The 18,732-nt window shown below is 62.8% G+C and overlaps 6 protein-coding genes across 6 annotated transcripts; 1 reads left to right on the top strand and 5 right to left on the bottom strand.

Moving 5' to 3' along the window:
• Positions 1 to 1,507: 1,507 nt before the first annotated feature.
• Positions 1,508 to 4,396, bottom strand: MNEG_5901 (Acyl-coenzyme A thioesterase 10; the record flags this gene model as incomplete). Its single annotated transcript, XM_014045628.1, has 7 exons — positions 1,508 to 1,693; positions 2,002 to 2,067; positions 2,372 to 2,481; positions 2,702 to 2,753; positions 3,008 to 3,111; positions 3,306 to 3,510; positions 4,379 to 4,396. 7 exons carry the CDS (start codon positions 4,394 to 4,396, stop codon positions 1,508 to 1,510), a joined length of 741 nt encoding a protein of 246 aa, XP_013901082.1.
• Positions 4,397 to 5,963: 1,567 nt separating this feature from the next.
• On the bottom strand, positions 5,964 to 7,828 carry MNEG_5900 (hypothetical protein; the record flags this gene model as incomplete). The annotated part of the gene is made up of 4 exons (XM_014045627.1): positions 5,964 to 6,320; positions 6,562 to 6,714; positions 6,968 to 7,114; positions 7,430 to 7,828. 4 exons carry the CDS (start codon positions 7,826 to 7,828, stop codon positions 5,964 to 5,966), a joined length of 1,056 nt encoding a protein of 351 aa, XP_013901081.1.
• A 1,631-nt stretch (positions 7,829 to 9,459) lies between these two features.
• MNEG_5899 (ornithine decarboxylase) lies at positions 9,460 to 10,428 on the bottom strand (the record flags this gene model as incomplete). Its single annotated transcript, XM_014045626.1, has 3 exons — positions 9,460 to 9,840; positions 10,054 to 10,243; positions 10,424 to 10,428. 3 exons carry the CDS (start codon positions 10,426 to 10,428, stop codon positions 9,460 to 9,462), a joined length of 576 nt encoding a protein of 191 aa, XP_013901080.1.
• An 884-nt stretch (positions 10,429 to 11,312) lies between these two features.
• On the bottom strand, positions 11,313 to 13,723 carry MNEG_5898 (hypothetical protein; the record flags this gene model as incomplete). Its single annotated transcript, XM_014045625.1, has 6 exons — positions 11,313 to 11,484; positions 11,725 to 11,903; positions 12,116 to 12,295; positions 12,522 to 12,620; positions 12,777 to 13,157; positions 13,613 to 13,723. 6 exons carry the CDS (start codon positions 13,721 to 13,723, stop codon positions 11,313 to 11,315), a joined length of 1,122 nt encoding a protein of 373 aa, XP_013901079.1.
• Positions 13,724 to 13,831: 108 nt separating this feature from the next.
• On the top strand, positions 13,832 to 15,860 carry MNEG_5897 (hypothetical protein; the record flags this gene model as incomplete). The annotated part of the gene is made up of 5 exons (XM_014045624.1): positions 13,832 to 14,170; positions 14,443 to 14,625; positions 14,783 to 15,006; positions 15,187 to 15,206; positions 15,355 to 15,860. The coding sequence occupies 5 exons, from the start codon at positions 13,832 to 13,834 to the stop codon at positions 15,858 to 15,860; spliced, it is 1,272 nt and encodes a 423-aa protein (XP_013901078.1).
• A 1,200-nt stretch (positions 15,861 to 17,060) lies between these two features.
• On the bottom strand, positions 17,061 to 18,607 carry MNEG_5896 (ornithine decarboxylase; the record flags this gene model as incomplete). Its single annotated transcript, XM_014045623.1, has 4 exons — positions 17,061 to 17,567; positions 17,789 to 17,978; positions 18,237 to 18,445; positions 18,575 to 18,607. The coding sequence occupies 4 exons, from the start codon at positions 18,605 to 18,607 to the stop codon at positions 17,061 to 17,063; spliced, it is 939 nt and encodes a 312-aa protein (XP_013901077.1).
• Between the last annotated feature and the right edge of the window lie 125 nt (positions 18,608 to 18,732).

Raw genomic sequence — 18,732 nt, 5'->3', positions numbered from 1 at the left:
GCGGCCGTGCCCATGGGCATGCTGGCGATGCGCCTCACTGCCCTCGCCAACAATTGCTTGGCACTGCCTGGAAGACAAAGTCACCGAGGCGGCTGCAGCTGCGTTCATGCGCACGCGCCGCACCCTGCCAATGCCCGCGCTGCGAGCCGCATGAATCTGCCTGCTGACGCGTTGTGTTTGTCTTCACTCTCTGCGACAACGTGGGGAGGGAATTTTCTGAGAAGAGGGCCGAGGAGAGGGCGGAGCGGACCACCCTACACTGGCATTGCTGCGCACCTGCCAGGCGACGCCGACGTTGAGGCGGCGCTTGTCAATGCACGTGCACACCTCCACCGACAGACAATAAAGAGTGAGCACAGTGCATGTTCGCTGGTAGCCCACAGCAAATGGCTGCAGACACGCGCATCGCACCCGTAGCGGCAGCGCAGCTCCCGCTCCACGTTCGCTTCCATGCAGAAGTCCAGAAGAGCAGTGCCTCTGGAACGCATCGTTTCCATGTCGCGCGCAGTGAGGCAGAGCGATGCACGGAAGTGCTAAGGAAGTTGACGAACACTTTACGAAGCCTGTGGCGCCCGTGACTCACTCCACCGGTGCCACGCTCGTGTTGATCTGACAGGCGCCTCTGCGCCATTCAGCTGCCATATTAGCTTTCTATAAACCTTTTAAAATGCCGCTTTGTCGCGCATGGCCAACAGAGCATGAAGCGTCGCGCGATCTGAGGCGTCATGGGCGCCATGCGAAGCAGCCCGGGCGGGGAAAAATCTATTCGTCGCACCATGTTTATTGACACTCCACGTTTGTTGCTTTAATGCTGCCCAGCGAATTAGCCCTCGTTTCAAACGACGCTATTGTTTGAGCAGGCCAGGTGTCTTACGCAGCTGCGGCCGAGCAACACAACCACTCTAAGATGGAAATTTTATACTTGCAAAGTATGGCATTATATAACGGGTGCGTCCCTCAGGACTGAGGGGTGTACTGTACCGGTAGGTTGCATTGATTGCGAGGAGACCGACTGTGCAGCCAGTCCAGAAGGCGCACAGGCACGGAAATGAACGGGAGCTTCTGGTTCGAAATATCTGTGATAATCCTCCATATTGAAGCACGAGGCGTCTGTACATAGCGACGCTGCCGGATGCTTTTGAAAGCGATGAAACAGCGAAACCGCTCCTCGCGCGGGGGAGCAGTGCCATTCGGATACATGCAACATCCTTCTCCGATGATCTTGTCATGCGAATACGTAAGAAAAACCATATGCAAGCGCCAGTACCGTGAATGGCGGTGGCAGTGCTTCGCACCACTCCGCATCGCGCAAACTCAGACTTTGGGTCTCCTGACAGGCACCCCCCAGCCTGGCTTGTCTGCCTCTGCTCCATGTCCATGGTCCAGGTGCTTCTGATTTGGGTTTACCTTTGCTTGCAGAAATGTCTGCCTGCCTTGCAGGTGACGTTGCGAAAAGTTACAAGACAATGAGTAAACTACAATCGCATCCGTCGCGTTTCCCTCCAGATCACAAGTCTGCAAAGTGCTGCCGCAGCCGCCGCAAATCGCCCTCGTCGCCAGGCAGCACGCGCCGCAGCCGCTGCTGCGGCCCAGAGGGTGCGGCCCGGAAGGTGAAGGTGAAGGCGTTGGTGGGGCTGGAGGCCAGCCGTTCGGGGGCGATGACGCTGGCCTCCACCACCACCACCACTCGGTCCTGCGGTGGGTTTTGGGGAGCAACAAGGGCGCCGGGGACGCGCGGCGCATAATCTCTTTCATGTCTTGACATTGGACGCAGATACAAAGGGAAAGGGTGCCTATTGCGAAGCGGATCAAAGGGCGTTGCGAGTGGGTGCCTATAGCTCTGGTTGTTCTTGATGAGTGCGATGTGGTGTGCTGCGACAAAGCTACGCGGAAATGCCACAAACTCGCTTCCAGCAGCACCTCGTACGGCCCCCACACGCCGCCTTGCCCTTGCGATCGCGTCGGCCGCGAAACAGCGGGCGGCACGCACTGGGCGCGCACCCCCTCTGTGTGCAGGACGCAGCTCCTCAGCCGCAGCAGGTCCCCCACATCGACAGGCTTCTTGAACTGCGTGGGTTAATAAAAAAGGGTTTAGGGTTTAGGGCGTGGGTGCGGGGTTGAGGGCGTGGTAGGGCCGTGGGCAGTGACTGCATCCTGGTGTGTGTGCGTGCTGGTCGGGGAAGGGGCCGCTGGTGTGGGGCTGGTGTGAAAGCGCCCAGCTGCAGACAGGCCCAGCACGACTCGTCTGTCGGCCCCTTGCACGCCCAGACTGTCCCCTCAAGCGGGCATCCCGAATGCACCCCGCCGTTCCTCCCTGTCACAGCGCAAAACATCAACCCCCCTTCCATCCAGGGCCGGCCGCCCCTCTGACCTGGACGTCGTCGACGCAGTCAAATATGGGGCGGCTGCCGGCAAACACGTAGCAGGTGGCAAACGCGAGCTCAAAGGCGCGGCGCAGCAGGAAGCCGCCAAACACGCGGCCTGCAGAGGGGGTAGGAGCCGGGCAGTCCGTCAACCAGCAATAGGGAGCGAGACTGTGTGCGCTCGATTGCTGCGTGGACAGCGCGCGAGGCGCAGCCTCAAGGCACGCGGGGCTGCTGGGAGGCGGACCGGGCGTTCTGGGTTGCGGTCGGGCTGCGAGAGACCAGCGCAAAGTACGGCGCCGTTGAAAGAGGGGCGCTGCCGAGGGCCCTGCGCGCACCGTGCGGGTTGCGCTGCTGCGGCTGGCAGGTGAATGTGTTCTCGAGGCTTGTCTGGGGCGAGGGGTCCAGGGGCAGCAGGCGGAACGAGGAGGAGGGGCATTGCAGGTCATCACGTGTTTGTGAGTTCGTGGGGGTAGCGGCCGTCCTGTTTCATACCCATGCAGCAGGTGCTGCTGAAGGTGTAGGGGGGACGAGTGGGTCGGTGGGGATAGCCACATGCCTGCATGCCTGCACGTGCGCACTACGTCACAGCCCCGCGCGTTGCCGGGGCGGAGCCGTCGGCGGCGGCGGCCGCGCCCGCGCACCTGCCCCATGAGCATGTCGTGCGGCGGCGCGAGGGCCGGCATGTCCCTCACGATGCTGGCTGCCGCCACCAGCTCTGCCAGGTGGGCGGTGACGCTCTCGGTGACTGCGGTGGCGGGAGGGTTGGCAGAGTGGGCCCAGAGGGTCGCAGAGCAGAGGCCGCCAGGCCGGGTTGCTCGGCGCGTCGCGGTCTCCGGCAGCCGCACTGCGGCGCAGCAGGCACGCCGCAGACGGGCGGCGAGCGAGCTCGGGGCGCCGCAGGGTGCGCGCCAGCCCGGCGCCGCCCATGCCGGCACCCACCCTCCACGACGCCGCCCCTGGCCGCCGCCGCCGCGCGCTGCGCCTTGCGGGCGTCCGCTACTGCTTGGCGCTCCGCGGCCCAGCGGCGCTCCCGCTCTGTTGCGGGCGCGAGGGGCGGCAGGGGGTGGGGCTTGCCGCCTGGCCCCAGGCTCACGAAGCTGAACACTGCCACCAGGCTGGGGTCGTCGGCGCGGTGGGGGCCGGGCTGGGGGGGGGAGGCGCGGGATGTTCAGGTGCAGGGGTGCCGTGTAGGGCGAGCAGTGTGGTGTAGGGGGGCTAGTCGGGGGTTGTGCGTTTTTTCGGCGAGTGTGGGTGTGCTTGTGGGAAGCCGAAGCCTGGCGGTTGCGCCACCGACTTGGCGGCCTGCGCGCATTGTGCTGCCCGTCCCCCTTTGACACCTCCCAGCCCAGCCCAGGCCATGGGGGGGCTCTTGCCTGTGTGAGTGTCATGCGTATGTCGAGGGAGCTGCGGCCGGTCCACACGACCTGGCCCTCCAGTGTCAGGTCACGCTCCAGATTTAATGGCCTGGTTGGCGCGGGGCAGGGGTCGGGGCCGAGACTCCTGATTGTCGGAGGCTGCGCGCGTCAAGTTGCTGTGCAGTGCGGGGGTGGAAGGTAAGGTGCTGCAACAAGCGTTGCTGGTCACTTTGCAACAGGTTCAGTGCAAGTGAGAGGAGCGGGAGGGATGATGCACGCGCACGCATGCAGCGTGGGATGCGGGACAGCGTGGCGCCAGCGGTCAACGCGCGGCTGCCCCGTCAGCGCAGCCCCAGCGCACCTCCAAAGGTGGATGGCGTCGATGCCGGCGGTGACGAGGTGGGGCGAGCGGCGGCCCGGCACCGCGCAGTGGCGCAGCGCAACTGGCGACGGCGGCAGCGCGGCGGGGGGGGGGGCGTTGTCACGCGGCAGACGACAATGATTCAGCAGCTGGGCAGGCACTTGCCACTCTTCCCTCCATCAAGTGCAGGATTTGAAGAGGTCGCCACTCAGGAGAGGTCGCCACTCAAGAGCACCTGCCACTTGGATCCCCGTCCCGTGTGTATTCAGTCCCACGCACTCTGCGGCCAGAATCACCTGGTGGATGGCACGCATGCGCGCAAGCAGTCACGCACTCACGCAAGCGCAACACGCACATGCTCTATGCACGCACGTGTGCACGAAACCACACATACACAATTTCCCCGCCTGCTCACACCCGTCCCCTTGCTCATGCTCGCCCCCCAATCAATCCAGGGCCCCCCACCCCGCCCCACCCGACCCCGCCAGGCTGTCAAGGTCCTCCAGCAGGCGCCCTATGCGCACACCACGCCAGGGGTTGGCGTAGCCTGGGGGAGGGGAGGGAGAGGGAAGGGGCGCACGCGGCAGCGTCAGGAGCGAGCCTGGGTTCTGCCTTCAATCAGTCGTGGCGGGCACGTGGGAGACAGCGAGGCGGCTGTGTTGCCTGGCTGCCCCAAGGCAGGGAGAGCAAAAGAAAGTTTATCATAGGCAGCAGCTTCAGTATACAGGAAGAATGCAGGAAGAAGCGCTCACACTCCACTAGGCCGCTGTCCTGGGTGAAGGGGTACACGACACTCGTCGCCTGGGGCGCCTGCGGCTCGGGGGCGCCCGTGCTGTCGTCCGCAGGGGCCGGCTGTGTCTGCTGCTGCGTATTCCACTGCAGGCGCTCTGCCCAGAGCCGCTTTGTGACAGGTGTATAGGCACCAATGAATTGGTCCTGCTTTGCTGTTCTGCTGCCGCCATCGGTCGCAACCGCACGCCTGGAGCCGCCTTGCAGCGCAGCACGAGCAGTGCATGACGCCCTGCCGCCCGCCGCCAGGCTGGTCGCACCCAGTGATACGAGGCCGGTGATCAGGTGGTACAATGGCATGGCACCGCCTGTGCTAGCTTGCAATAGCGCTCTTCGCAGCAGCGCCTGCTGGAGGGCCATTGGCATACGTCACCCGTGATCTACGCAGGTGCCATGCTACCATATGGCGGGTCTGGTACATGATATACAATGTACAGGCTTAGGATATCAGCCTTCCAAACGATCGCTGATCGCAAGCACAACGTGCTTCGCAATCTTCAAATCTGCGTCTCAAACGCACCCCAATGTTGGGCACCCTGCTTTGACGTAGCATAGCAAATTTGTTTCATCCCGCGGCCCACTTGCATTGTTGCGTGCAGCATCGATGCAAGCCTGTTGTGCAGACTGGCATTCACAACTTCTTGCTTGCTGCACTCACGCATGCGCTTGTCAGCTTGGCGGTCGCCAAGCGCATGAGTGCAAGGGTATGCCAATGTGCCTGGATATACGTGGGTTGGCTCCAGTGGCAGTTGAGTATGCCGTTGAAGATCATGATATACTTTTGAGTTCACGCAACCGTACGATTCTCAGCTGCCAATATCACCAAGAGGAATCACAAAGCCTTTGACTGAGAGCTGTGAGACTTGACACCGTTGCCAATGACGGGGGCAAGCGCTTACTTGCTGAGCGTCAACACCAATGGAAGTCAAAAGAGGACTGCAGGAACACAGGAGCACTGAGTTTATTGTGCTTTCAAGCAAGCGGCTCAACACTCATTGAGGCGCGAATGCCACAAGCAGTCGTCGCACAGCACGAGAACCTGCGCCCGCCACAGGCGCAGCCCCGTTGCAGTACCCTCCGCGGCGAAGCCTGCTACACCAGCCCTGCGCCCAGCTGCTTCATCTTGGCCTGAGCCCTCGCCAGCGAGGCCGGCCACGCCACCACGTCCTCATCAGCCACCTCCATGTCGAGCACGCCACCGTGCAGGGCCACCCCGCAGCTGCCCAGCAGCGTCTGCCACGGCAGCGGCCTGCCCAGCAGTGTGAACAGCTGGCGCTGCGCGGGGATGCCGGTGGCGGCCTGCATGTCGAGCGCGAGCTGGTAGACCAGGTAGTGGGGCGGCTTCTTGAAGGCCATCGTGCGGGCGTGCTGCTTGCCCGGGCGCTCCCACTCGACAGTAAAGCGGATCAGGTTGCTGCCGACGTGCGCCGGGGTCAGAGATTCTTGGCCCTGCATGACGGAGACAGGGCAGCACAGTTAGCGGGCAGGGGAGGGACGAATATTGCAACTCCCAGCACAACGCAACGGCAGGCCTGAGGCGGGACGGCAAGGATCCCCTGCTGAAGTGCGGCTCCTACCGCGCCTCACGAGCACGCAGCAAAGTCAAACCCCGCTGCACCCTGTCTTGCATGAGCCTCTCGCACCTGACGAACTGGCCTGCATGGGGCACACGCGCATCCACCCGGCCCACCCTGTGGATCAGCATGCGCCCCATCAGCTGGGTGAGGTCACGGACATCCTCCTGGCGCAGCAGCAGCGTGTTGGGGCCAAGGATGTATCTGGCCGCCGGCTGCCAGATGCGCATGATATTGTTGCCTTTCGTTTCCCAGGCCTTCACGGCGGCCTGCCAGGGTGATACAGTAGCGTCATGAGCGCGGATGAGACACTCTGCTGCGGCTGGGGTTTTCAGGCTAGGTACAGCGTGTCACCCAACGAGCAACCTGGGCCACCACACTATTACTGCTTCCAACATCCAAGTTTGACATCCTCGACATTCTTTTCTTCTTCACCGCTGCAGCCCCTGTTGCTGCTTGCTTCACAGAATGCAGCTCCTGTGCGTCCTCATAGCTTCCTCGCTTCACACTCTATCTGCGCACCCGGACAAACTTCTGCTCCGCCTCGTCCATGTTGACGCCGTTGCCAGCCTGCCAGCTGTTGAAGGTGCCTGATTTGAAGTTCCAGCTGCCCTTCCTGATAGAGAAACCGCTGGCAATGACGCCATCAGGGTCGCAGCCAAACAGGGACTTGTACAATTTGCCATGCACCTGTCCTTAAACAAAGGCGAGTGGGAGGTATGATGCGGCTGGCTCAGACCCAGTGCACCGCATGGCCCAACAGTCATCGTTGCTGCGCGGTGGCGCAGCGGGGACAGATCTTGCTTGTACACAGCTCAAGCTAGCGTCCAGATTGGTGCAAGTACGCAAAGTTACTTGCTGGGCAGCTGATGTGCCTGATGAGAGTGCCCCGGCTCCCCGCGTTGCTGATGACCGTGGCGTTTGCCCCGCGCCCACCATCTTGCCAGCTGATGGCCAATCGCACCAGCTCACGGCCAATCGCACCTGGCCGTGGTTGCTGTCAATGTGCTGGATATCGCGTGTCTTCCTGTAGTAGATGTAGCCCGCCTTGCACTTCACACCCCCCAGGCTCCACTCTGTCCTGCCATCCTTCGCGTACAGCACCAGGCCCACGTAGTCTTCAGCGTCGCTCAGCCGGCCCTGTTCGGAGCGGTGGCTGATGTGGTAGGAGCTGACAACAGCAAAGCTGCGGCCCCCAATCAGGTGCTTAGATGCGTGCTTGATAAGCGCGCCGATGCGCGCATCTGGGTTGATGCCGGCCAAGCCGAGGGCGTCGTCGAGCTCCTCGTCAGCGGCCGCGAGGCGTGCTTGTAGGTCGGGGTCAGTCAGAACCTCACGCAACCTGAGCGTGCTGAAGCCAGGGGCGCGGCACGCGATGGGCATTGCCGCCGCCGAGCAGACACCACGCCGGTGTTGGGGAGTCAGCGCATGACTGTAACCTCTGAGAGAGCTCATCGCAGCCCGCGACGCAAGGTGAGCGTGTGGTATGAGCCGCTATGCCCAGGGTTTCTACACTTTTCAGCCCGAGTATGCTCATACTGCCACCTCGATACCGAAAAGCGACGACTTCGCAGTGCGGGTCACGGATATCATCGGTAAACCTCGGTCCTCGTTGAGGGATCCAATGGTCGAAGCCAACGCTCGACTTGGGCAACCGACCCCATATGTGGCTGGAACAAGCTTTACGTTGAAGAGTACCACGACACTGCACCTATGATGGCTGGCAATGTTGTGTGTTCTTGGCAGGCATCATGGTTGACGCCAGCCTCATCAACTTGATTGAATTCACACAAACAGACCACCACTTTGCGTGTGTATGGACCTCAGCACTCAGAAAGCTTCGCCACAGTTGCATGCACTGCTTGCGTTGCGCTTGCATATATACCTTCGAAGGCTGCACCTAACCCACCCCACTTTGCAACTTGCAGAGGCTGTTGAAGCGCCTAAGCAAACTCAGTTTGGCTTTTCATTTGCCCTGGAGGGCGGGCATCTGCCATCACCATGTTCAGGGGGAAGGATTAGGCCCATGCCCTGTTGCAGTTGTTGGTTGCGGTGCTCATGGTGACGTCAGCTGTTTTCTTTTGGGGGAACTCCTCCTATACCCTCCTGCCCCGTCAACTGCTTCAAGCAGCAGGTGAGCCGCCCATGCAACACAGCGAGGGCGTGCAATTTTACTGTGCGCGTTACACAAGGGCACAATGTTTGGTACAGAGGGCTCAAGAATCCACAAATGCTTCTGCCCGGCTCAGCACCTTTCACCCTGCAGTCTAGCCTCTATTGAAGCCCAATCGCTGCCGCCCTCTGTTCGGCCCCCCTTGCTTCCGCTACTGCACCACAAAAAAAGAGTAAAGCCAAGCTCTCATCCGCGAGTGTATTCAAAAGGCTTGTGCACGGCACAGATAGATAGATAGATAAGTTACTCATGCCATAGCATCACTGCCATCGGCCCCGCGCTCATCAGAGCTGACCTCCTCATTCCTAACCTTTCAACGGATCAGCCAGCAAGCATACACATAAGGGGCAACAATATCAGCAAGCACAGAGCCACCAAGGAAAAAAATCAAGAAACTTGTAAGCCTTCTCCTCATTCTGCATCTGCTGCAACATATGCCAACATTCAGGTGCCATCTCGTCCTCCAGTCGCCGCCACAGCTCTCCACGCACAGATTCGTACTTGGGGCAGTCCAATGGAAATGAGACACTGATTCAATTCCAGTTGAGCAGACAGGGCAGCAATAGTGAGAAGTGTCGGAGTGGTCATTCCGCCGGCTACAGCTGAACTTCCCTGTGTGCGAGGCAAGCGGGAGAGAGCACGGCAGAATAGAGAACCCCTCTTCCATGCGCCACCTCCAAACCCGAAAAGCATCCAGCAAAGTACATGCCAACATAATCCTGTACGTTTGTGGCGGCTCAAGGCAGCAAGTGCCTCAAGCAGCTCATGCTCGCCCCTCGACAACCACAACTTGGTGCCCCCGCCCCAATCCACAGCCCATGGCCGCTGGCTGCGCCACGGATCACCCCATCTGCTCGCCGCGTGCGCCTCGGCCTCCGACCGCCCCGCAGCAGCTGCCGCACGTGCGGCCGGGTCGTTGAGCGAGGTGGCCGAGGTCGCGCGTCGCGACCTCGGAGAGCACGAACAGCTTGGTCGGCTCTGCCATGCTGCCGCCGCCAAACCTGGACGCAGAGCAGACAGTGTAGGCGCCCGCATAGTCAAAGGCCAGCCAGTCGCCGTCTTGGAGCGCTGGGAGGCGCGCGTTGCGGTGCACGCAGTCGTCGGTGCGCCCGCTGTGCCCCCACAGGCGACAGGCCATCGGCGCAGAGAGCTTGGGGCCGGGGGGTGGCAGCAGTGGGGAGCGCAGCACCGTGTAGGACGGCTCCAGGCCGTCAATTGCCACCTGGCGGTTGAGGGGGGTGAGGGCGGATTTGCAGGACTAGGAAAAGCCGCACACGCCAGAGCGGAGGCCACCACAGCTGGCCGCGCGACGACCCGGACCCTTCAGGAGCCCGGTCCTCCATCGGCTCGACTCAACAATCCCAACATTGCAAGCCAACCTGAAGCACCCCCTCCGCACCGCCACTCCCCCCATCACCACCCCAGCCCCCCCCACCTGTATCCTGAACGAGCCGTATGTGCCGTCACTCAGGTGGTAGTCGCGCAGCGGCGCCCCGCACGGCGCCCGCGACGCGCGGTGCCCCAGGATTGTGGTGAACAGGGTGGCGGAGGTCTCGGCAAAGTAGCGGCCCGGCTCCGCTATGATGCGCACACCGCAGCCGGGAGGGAAGCACTCGTCCAGGGCCCTGCAGTGTGTGCGTGATTTGTGTGTGTGTGTGTGTGTGTGAGCATGTGTGTGAATGCGTGTGTGTGTGTGCACGTGCGTACGCACGCACACAAGTGGTTGTAAAGCGCACAGCCTTGGAATCAGACGGGAGGGCAGGCGACCCGCAAGATTTGGCTGCTGGGCCAAATGCTCAAAGGACTCCATGAGTGCTGTGCCTGGTCTGCACTTGGCCTTCAAATGAGGAGAGTGTGAGTTCAAAGTTTTGGTAGGCAATGGCAAAAACAGCCGTGTCTAAATGTTTTGATAAAAGGTGTGTATGTCGAATGCATGCGCGGCGAGCGTATCAGCTGGGCAGTAGCAAATCATCATCATTTCTTGTTGCCCCTGATGCTGCTGAACGCAAATCGGGTGTGCGTGCACTGCGCACGTGGCGGCCGTCTGGCCGGCGAGCCCTTGTCCCTGCAGAAGCCCTGCAGGCGTTCTTTGCAGGCCTTTTGTGCTGGTAGCGCTCATCCACAGCGTGATTGAGGGCCGCTGATTACAGGGGTCCATTTAGAGCATACGTTTTCAACATCTTTGCTTGTGCTCTCCTGCAGGACGTACAGCGTGAGCGCAAAATCGCTGTCGTGTGCGTGTGGCTATCGGAATAACATGTCTGGTGATATCATGACACAGAGCTCGGGCACAGGCCACACATGTTTAGTCAAGAGTTCAAGTTTTGACACATCATATGCATGACTGGACGCGAGGCTAGAGGCGCAAGAATAGGCCGTCTTATTCTGCACGTGGCACAATTGCACATTCATGCACCGCAAATCGGGGAGGGCGGCAACAGCATGGTGCACAACAGTCGAACACTACCCCGCAACCTCAGATGGCAACACGCAGCAGGGATGTGCGGTTGCTGATGAGCATGTGAAAGCGCACTGAGGGTGCATGCCCACAGGTGGTCTAGGCCGAGCGCCCCCGGCAACTCGGCTTCCCACTTTCCACACCAGCCACTGCCTTGCCTGTATGTACGCAGGGCTAAGGCTTGAACTGGCCCGCCTTCCATTTATCAACTTGATGCTCTCGTTGTAGACTGTGAGCTATTTCTTCTTCTCAGCAGTCAAGTACTGATACAGCGTGAAGCCGGCGATGCCCACGGACCCGGCCAGGTTGCTGGCTGCGGGCGCGCCGCCCGCCGCAAAGCCGGTCAGGATGGCCGTGCCATAGGCGGCGCTGTATATGGCCTCGGTCACGGCCAGCCCCAGGTTCAGCCTGACAGGATAGACATCGAATTGGTCCAGGTGGGGCAAAGGAGAGGGGGGGTCGAGATTCGATGTTTTGACGAGGGCCCGATCGCATTCAGCAACTTCGTGCGGATGGGGGGGCGGGGGTATCCCACAGGGCGGCAGCCAGCTGGCCATAGTCCACGCAAGGCGCACACGCAATGCCAGAAGCGGCGAAGCAGGCGAGTCGAAAAGCAATAAAAACCAACCCATGGCGCGCAGCTCGCACCGCTTAAAGGTGCTGGCGCCCAGCCGGCCCCTGTCTGCAGCGTCTCTGAGCACGAGGCTCGCGCCGCCGGCCAGCAGGAAGCCGGGCGCCCAGGTGTGCTTGAGCAGCAAGGCTAGCGGGGTTACGGGGGCGGTGAACAGCTGCTCCGGCGCCCAGCAGGCTGCAAACGTGGCGGCGTACTGCGGGGTGAGGCGGTCAGGTGGGGATCGGAGGTGAGTGGAGGGGGCGGGGTTGGGAGCGACTGCGGGACGCCGCTCGCGGCCGAGACGCCCGCCTGCTATCCCAAGCCGAGATCCTTTGTGCAGTGTCCTTTGTGCAGTCAACTTGGCCGGCGTTGCATAAAAGCGTGCCATCATTGCTTCAGAGGGCACGTGCGAGTCTAGGCACGCACCAGCAGCGAGAAGACGAGGTACGTCCACCCCGCGGCCGTCTTGGGCGGCGCCAACAAGCCGTCCGCCAACGCTCCGGCCGTGGCGCCCGACTGCTTCAGCCCCAGCCCAGCGATGACCAGAGAGCCCAGAGGGGCCGTGGGGTACAGCAGGATCAGGGGGACGCTCCACACGTCGCTCGCCTGCTTGGGACGGGTGGCACGTGCGCAGGGCGACGAGGCGGCGCGCGCTGTTGCTTGCTGGGCGTTGCATCTCGGGCCTCTGAGCTTGCGATGCGATCGCCGAGCGCCTGCCGCGCGCCGCCCCAACCCCTCGCACGTACCGCTCTGATGGCGCGGTCAGTCGCAGCCGGCTGGTGGGCTTGCCTGCCACTCACGTTTTCAACCCCCTCTCACCCCAGTCTCTCACCAGGGCGAATGCGAGCAGGTACGTCACATTCTTGGCCAGCACGGCCACCAGCAGCCGCTGATAGGTGGCGGAACCCAGCCGCCCGTTGGCCGCTGCGTCCTGCGTGCGGCGCAAGTTTGCGAAAACCAATCACCTGGGTCCGTAGGCGAGGCAGAGCCGTGCCATGTGCGCGTGTCGGCTGCACCAAGGCACACGGAATCGCGACCGCAGAAACGTCGCCGAGTGAACAAAAATCAAAACGCATGAGTCCCTCACCGCGAGAGACCACTCGGCAGCAGCGGATATGGCCATGGTGCCGCCAGCGATGCGTGCAAAGACAACCTCCAGCGGCGTCGCGGCCGCAGCTGCGCCGGCGCTGCTGGCAACCTGCAGCAGCAGTTCGGGCGCCACCAGTGCTGCCGCGCCAAATGCGACCGACACGCCAGCGAGCGCCTTGAATCCGACGGTGAGGGCGACAGCGGTGGAGGCGGAGGCCGGCGCAGAAGAGGCAGGGGTGCCGTCCGTGGCCGGCGACGCGGGTGCGGGTGCCAGGTTGTCTGTGTTTGACGGGGTGGCTGCGTTTTGTGCGGGCCGCGAACCGTCGCCAGCCGCTTGCGCAGAGGTGCTGCGACGTCGAAGGCTACTGATCCGCCAGGCCTGCGGCCGAGGGGAGGACAGTGTGGTTGCTGCCTGGTGCAGCGCGCCACCATCTTGTCACTCGGCGCGCCATGGGAGCGCATTGCACCAGGTGCGATGCAAGCGCACCTGGTGAACAAGGGCGCTCGATGCATCAGGACAGCGCCTCATCGAGCCGCGCCTGAGCGCCCTCATTTTGTTCCAGGGTGTTGTCCGCTCGCAAGATGACAAATGAGCGGTCAAGTGTGATATGACTGAAACAACGGTGTTAGTCAAGCTAAAATGCAATTTATTTGGTCAGCGTATCAGAGAGTAGATGTTGGTTATTTGATCTGCCCTCTCAAGGACAGCTCTACATGCTCATCAACAGGCGGCTGGGTTTCGCCCGCAACCCTCACCACGTTCAATATGCTCTCTTGATTGCCAGGAGCGCAGGCGGTGCAAGCGCCGGACACTCTACGGCTGCAGCGCCGCACCTTCAGCTTGACCACTTGCGGCGACTCGCTCTTGAATTCGGAGTCCAGATCCACAGCACAATCACTGTTGAAGAGACCCCATTCGGACTGGGACTCGTACACCGGCCACATCATGCAGCACGCGACCCTGACACGTCGGCGTCTGCAACACTTGCTGCGCAAGAAGGCCACCACCAGCAGCAGCAGCAGCAGCAGCAGCAGCAGGCAGCCCTGCGCAGGATGCCCACCGCTCGCCCCATCATCCGCGTGCCGCTCGGCCTTGTCCTTAGCCACACTCTCCCCAGTTGCAGCCCCGCGGCGTGCGCGGCGCCGGCGCTGCAGCCATTGCTGTGGGATGCGTCTGCCGGCTGGGAGCTGCACCTGGCAGGCCTGCTGCTCTGGGCCTGCACGCCGGACACGCCGAAGCCTGGCATGGGCGCCGCGGCAGCGGCGGCTGCAGCTGTGACCCCGCTACCGCAAGAGAGGCGCTTCTGGCAGCAGTATGCTAGGGTGCTGCCGCCCCTGGAGCAGCAGACGTCGCTGCTGCTGTTTGAGGAGGGCGAGTTGGGGGAGCTCCAGGTGAGGGGTTTCAGGGCAGCTGGCACACGACCGAGGAGGCTGCTATCTCCATCCCAGGGACAGCCTCGGGTTTCATCGCATGAGACGAGGCCAAAGTTTTAGGGCAGGCAGCCTGCGGCATAAACTCGCACGCACGTCGAAGCGCCAGCAGCAGGGCGGATTCACTGTGTATCGTCGCTGGCGGACCGCGTGATTTGGCCGACACCATCATTGGCCCGCAGCTTCAGCGGCGAACATGGCAGCGAACCTTCGTGCCGCGGTCCTCCTTGCAGGACGAGGCCCTGGCCAACGCGGCGCGCAGCTGGCGGCGGCACGTGCTCGACGCATACGAGGGGTTTTTCACACGCGGCACGGGCACCACCAGCCTCAGTGGCAGCCGTGACCGCTGGCGTCCGACCCTCCAGGACTGGCTGTGGGCCGTGGCCTCTAACGAGAGCAGGGCATTCGGCTTGCAGGTGGGCATGCAGGCACGGTGCCCTGTCGCAACACGCAAACAGGGCTAGCGCACCCAACCTGGCGTTAGTGGGCTTTTATTTGTCCTGATTCAGCACCCCTTCATGTGTCTGGGAGGCGTTGCGACCGCTGGCCACCCTTCAATGTCTGACGCCGCAGGTGGACGGGCAGGAGGTGCAGGCAGCCGTGCCCTTCCTGGACCTGGCCAACCACCGCCCCCGCGCGGCCCCGGCCCACACGGTCACCAGGCACGGCGGCAGCAGCGGCGACGCCGGCGGCGGCGGGGGTGGGGCCGGCAGTGGGGGCTTCTTTGAGCTACTGAGCGACCAGAGCTATGCTCCAGGGGAGGAGGTGTTTGTCGACTACGGGGAGAAGGACAACAGGTTGGTTGCCGCTTGGCGCCTGGGAGCCTGGCTGCCTGCGTGCTTTCATCACCAGCTGCAGGCCTGCGGCAGCACCTGGCAGGTGCAGTGCCGAGTCCGCTAGTGTTTGAGGAGACTTTGAGAATCCGCACACTGGTTCATTGCGCATGGCGCGTGCCACCTGTCTGCACCCACCCGCAGGAAACTGATGGAACAGTATGGTGGGTGCTCTTCTAGATCGGGGGGCGGTGGCAATTCATCAAGCTATCACGAGCCGATTGAGAAACTTTCTTCTGTGAAGCATTCCCAAACCATGCTTCTTTGTGAACTCTGATCACTCACTGCCGGTTCCCACCTGTTGCCCCTCAGGTTTTGTCTGCGAAGGAAACCCATATGATCGGCTGGACCTGACTGGCATGCAGCTGCCCAGCGGCTGCCGCATGAGCCGCGACGCCATTGCGGCGGCAGGGGCATCGGAAACGTTAGCAGCAAGTGCGGTCGGGGCGCAGCAGGGACGGCCAGGCGCAGCTTCAGCTGCGGAGGCGCAGGGGCGGCGGGTGCAGGCGGCCGTGGCGTCGCTGACGCGACACCTGGGATGGCGGAACCTCCGGGAGTTTGAGCTAGTATCTGGAACGACGACTGCGGCATGCGTGGCCGCGGCAGAGGCGTGCCTGCTGCGGCAGCTGGCCTCATTTGAGACGAGCGTCAATCATGACCTGGCAACGCTAGGTGCGATCGAGGAGCGCGCCGCCGCTGCCACGTCCGCCGCGTCCGGCGGCAAGCTGCGGCGCTCTGCAGCAGCCGTGCGGTATCGGCTGGAGCGCAAGCGGCTGATCCAGGCGGGCCTGGACGTGCTGCGCCGCGTCCACCGCTGACAAAAGTGAGTGAGCCCGCCGCCACCCCCCTTCCGGCCGACCGGCAAACACCTCGCCCACCCCCCAGCACACCAAGAACCAAAACGCCACCGCCACAGCAGGCCCGCCTCCTCCCCACGCCGCCCCAACCGCCTGCCCCGGACGCCCCGCGCCAAGTGTCACCTTTCCCAGCCGGCCGCAGTGTGACCTTGCACTGAAAGGTGACCCCAGTTTGCTCAACGGGTCCCGGATACATCATCGCCCAGAACCTCGGTCCGACGGCGCTCAACGGTCGAATGCAACGCTCGAGTCCGGCAACCGACTCCATATGTGACTGAAGCACGCGTTAGGTTGAAGACTACAACCACCCCACCCCACCGGCAATGACGTGCTTGACACTGACAGGCATCATGGTATGATAACTCACAGTCAACGCAAGCCTCATCATACACACAAACACAAACACCACTTGGGTGTGTATGCCTCTAAGCACTTCAAAGCCTCGCAACAGGTTGCATGCACTGTTTGCGCCGCGCTTGCAAACCTCTGAAGGCTGCACTCGACCCAACCCACTGTGCAACTTGCAGGGGCTCTTAAACAGCCTAAGCAAACTTTTGATTTGCCCTGGCTTGTAGGCAGTTACCATCACCATGTTCAGGGGGCAGGATTAGGATCATGCCCTCTTGCAGTTGTTAGTTGCAGGGCTCATGCTGACGTCAGCTGTTTCCTGTGGGGGTGGACCGCCTCCTGGACCCTCCGGCCGTGTGAAACGCCTCAAGCGGGCGAGCCGCACATGCAGTACGGCAAGGTCGTGCGACTTCACCGCGCCCAATACACAAGGACCCAATCTTAGGTTCAGAGGGCACGGGGATATACAAACGCGTCTGTGCTGCGCCGGTCAGCGCGTCTTGGCCTGCTCAAGCCCAACCAGTGCTGCCTGCCCTCTTGTTGGCCCCCATAGCTTGCCCCGCTGCATCACAAGGAAACAAGAGAGCCGAGGTCTCACCGGCGAGTGCGTTACCAAAGGCCACACTGCACGACAGAGAAACCCTCCGTCCATGCACCGCCTTCCTTCCCCAAAAGCAGCCAACGACAAGTACGCCAATGGAGCAAAGCATGTTTGTCGTGCTCGTGGGCTCATGCACACCCTTGGCAACTCGCCAAACCTGGTGCCCGCGCTGGCCTCGCACCATGGCCCATGGCCGTTGGCTGAGCCACGGATTACTCCATGGGCTCGTCACCGCCCATGGTGGCCTCAGACGACGCAGAGCTGACCGCGCAGCTGCCACCACCACCACCACCATAGCGACTGCCGCTGCTGCACACGCCCACGCTGAGGGCCTGCAACATCTGCGCCGCCGCCAGCGCCGCGTGCGCCTCGGCCTCCGACCGCCCCGCGGCCGCTGCCGCGCGCATGGCCGGGTCGTTGAGGTTGCCGAGGTCGCGCGTCGCGACCTCGGAGAGCACGAACAGCTTGGTCGGCTCTGCCATGCTGCCACCGCCAAACCTAGAAGCCGAGCAGACGGTGTAGGCGCCCGCGTAGTCAAAGGCCAGCCAGTCGCCGTCGCGCAGCGCAGGGAGCCGCGCGTTGCGGTGCACGCAGTCGTCGGTGCGCCCGCTGTCCCCCCACAGGCGACAGGCCATCGGCGCAGAGAGCTCCGGGCCAGGGGGTGGCAGCAGCGGGGAGCGCAGCACCGTGTAGGACGGCTCCAGGCCGTCTACCGCCACCTGGCGGTTTGAGGGGCATCAGCGCAGGTTCCAAAGTTGAGCCACGCCGCACACGCACCAGCTGAGGCCACCACAGCTGGGCACGCGCAACCCGCACCCTCCAGGAACCCCGCTCCTCCATCCGCCCTCAACTCAACAATCCCGACGCCGGCAGGCGACCCGAAGCATCCCGTCCGCACCACCCTTAACACACCGCCACCCATGGCCGCCCCCTCCCCCACCTGTATCCTAAACGAGCCGTAGGTGCCGTCACTCAGGTGGTAGTCGCGCAGCGGCGCCCCGCACGGCGCCCGCGACGCGCGCTGCCCCAGGATTGTGGTGAACAGGGTGGCTGAGGTCTCGGCAAAGTAGCGGCCCGGCTCTGCGATGATGCGCACACCGCAGCCAGGAGGGAAGCACTCGTCCAGGGCCCTGCAGTGCGCGCGTGATGTGTGTGTTTGTTTGTTTGTGATCATGTGTCTGGGCGCGTGTGTGTGTGCGTGTGCGTGTGTGCGTGTGTGTGTGCGCGCGCGCGTACGAACGCACACATGTGGAAGTAGAGCGCACGGCCGTGCAGGCAGACAGGAGGGCAGGCAAACCGCATGATGCGGCAGCTGGGCCACATGCTCAAGGGGCCCCAGGGGGCTGTGCCGGGCCCAGCCACCAGCTCCCATGCGCGCGAGCGCGCACCCGTTGATGACTGCTGCTGTGCGGTAAAAGAGGTCCGCCGTGACGGCGTCGTAGGGCGCGGTGAAGCCGCCCCCAATGTCCAGCAGGTGCATGTTTCCAAAGCCCAGCGCAGCGGCAACGTCAAAGGCCTCGCGGGCGCGGCGGATGGCGTCCGCGTAGACCGCCACGTTCTGGCAGCCGCTGCCGACGTGGAACGACACGCCCACCACCTGGAGAGGATTTTTGGGGGGGTTGAGGACGCAAGCGCAAGGGGCAGGGACAAGACGGGTGAGCAAACAGGCGGGCCTGCAGGCGTGCTGGCAGTGCAGGCGCTGCCGGCGCCGCCAAACACGGCTCACCCACCTGCCAAGCGATGCCGGGACCTCTTGCATGTTTCCGTCCCGCCTTTTGCCCCCCCCCCCCGCCCCGGGACAAAAACATCCGCGCGCCCCACGTGCCTGCAGTCCTAGGCTCTTGGCGAGGGCCAGCAGTGCGGGCGCGTCTGACTGTGGGTCTG

Source organism: Monoraphidium neglectum (assembly GCF_000611645.1).
Source record: "Monoraphidium neglectum strain SAG 48.87 unplaced genomic scaffold scaffold00912, whole genome shotgun sequence".
Taxonomy (NCBI): domain Eukaryota; kingdom Viridiplantae; phylum Chlorophyta; class Chlorophyceae; order Sphaeropleales; family Selenastraceae; genus Monoraphidium; species Monoraphidium neglectum.
The sequence above is the reverse complement of the archived record's forward strand: the minus strand, read 5'-3'. Positions and strand labels throughout refer to the sequence as shown.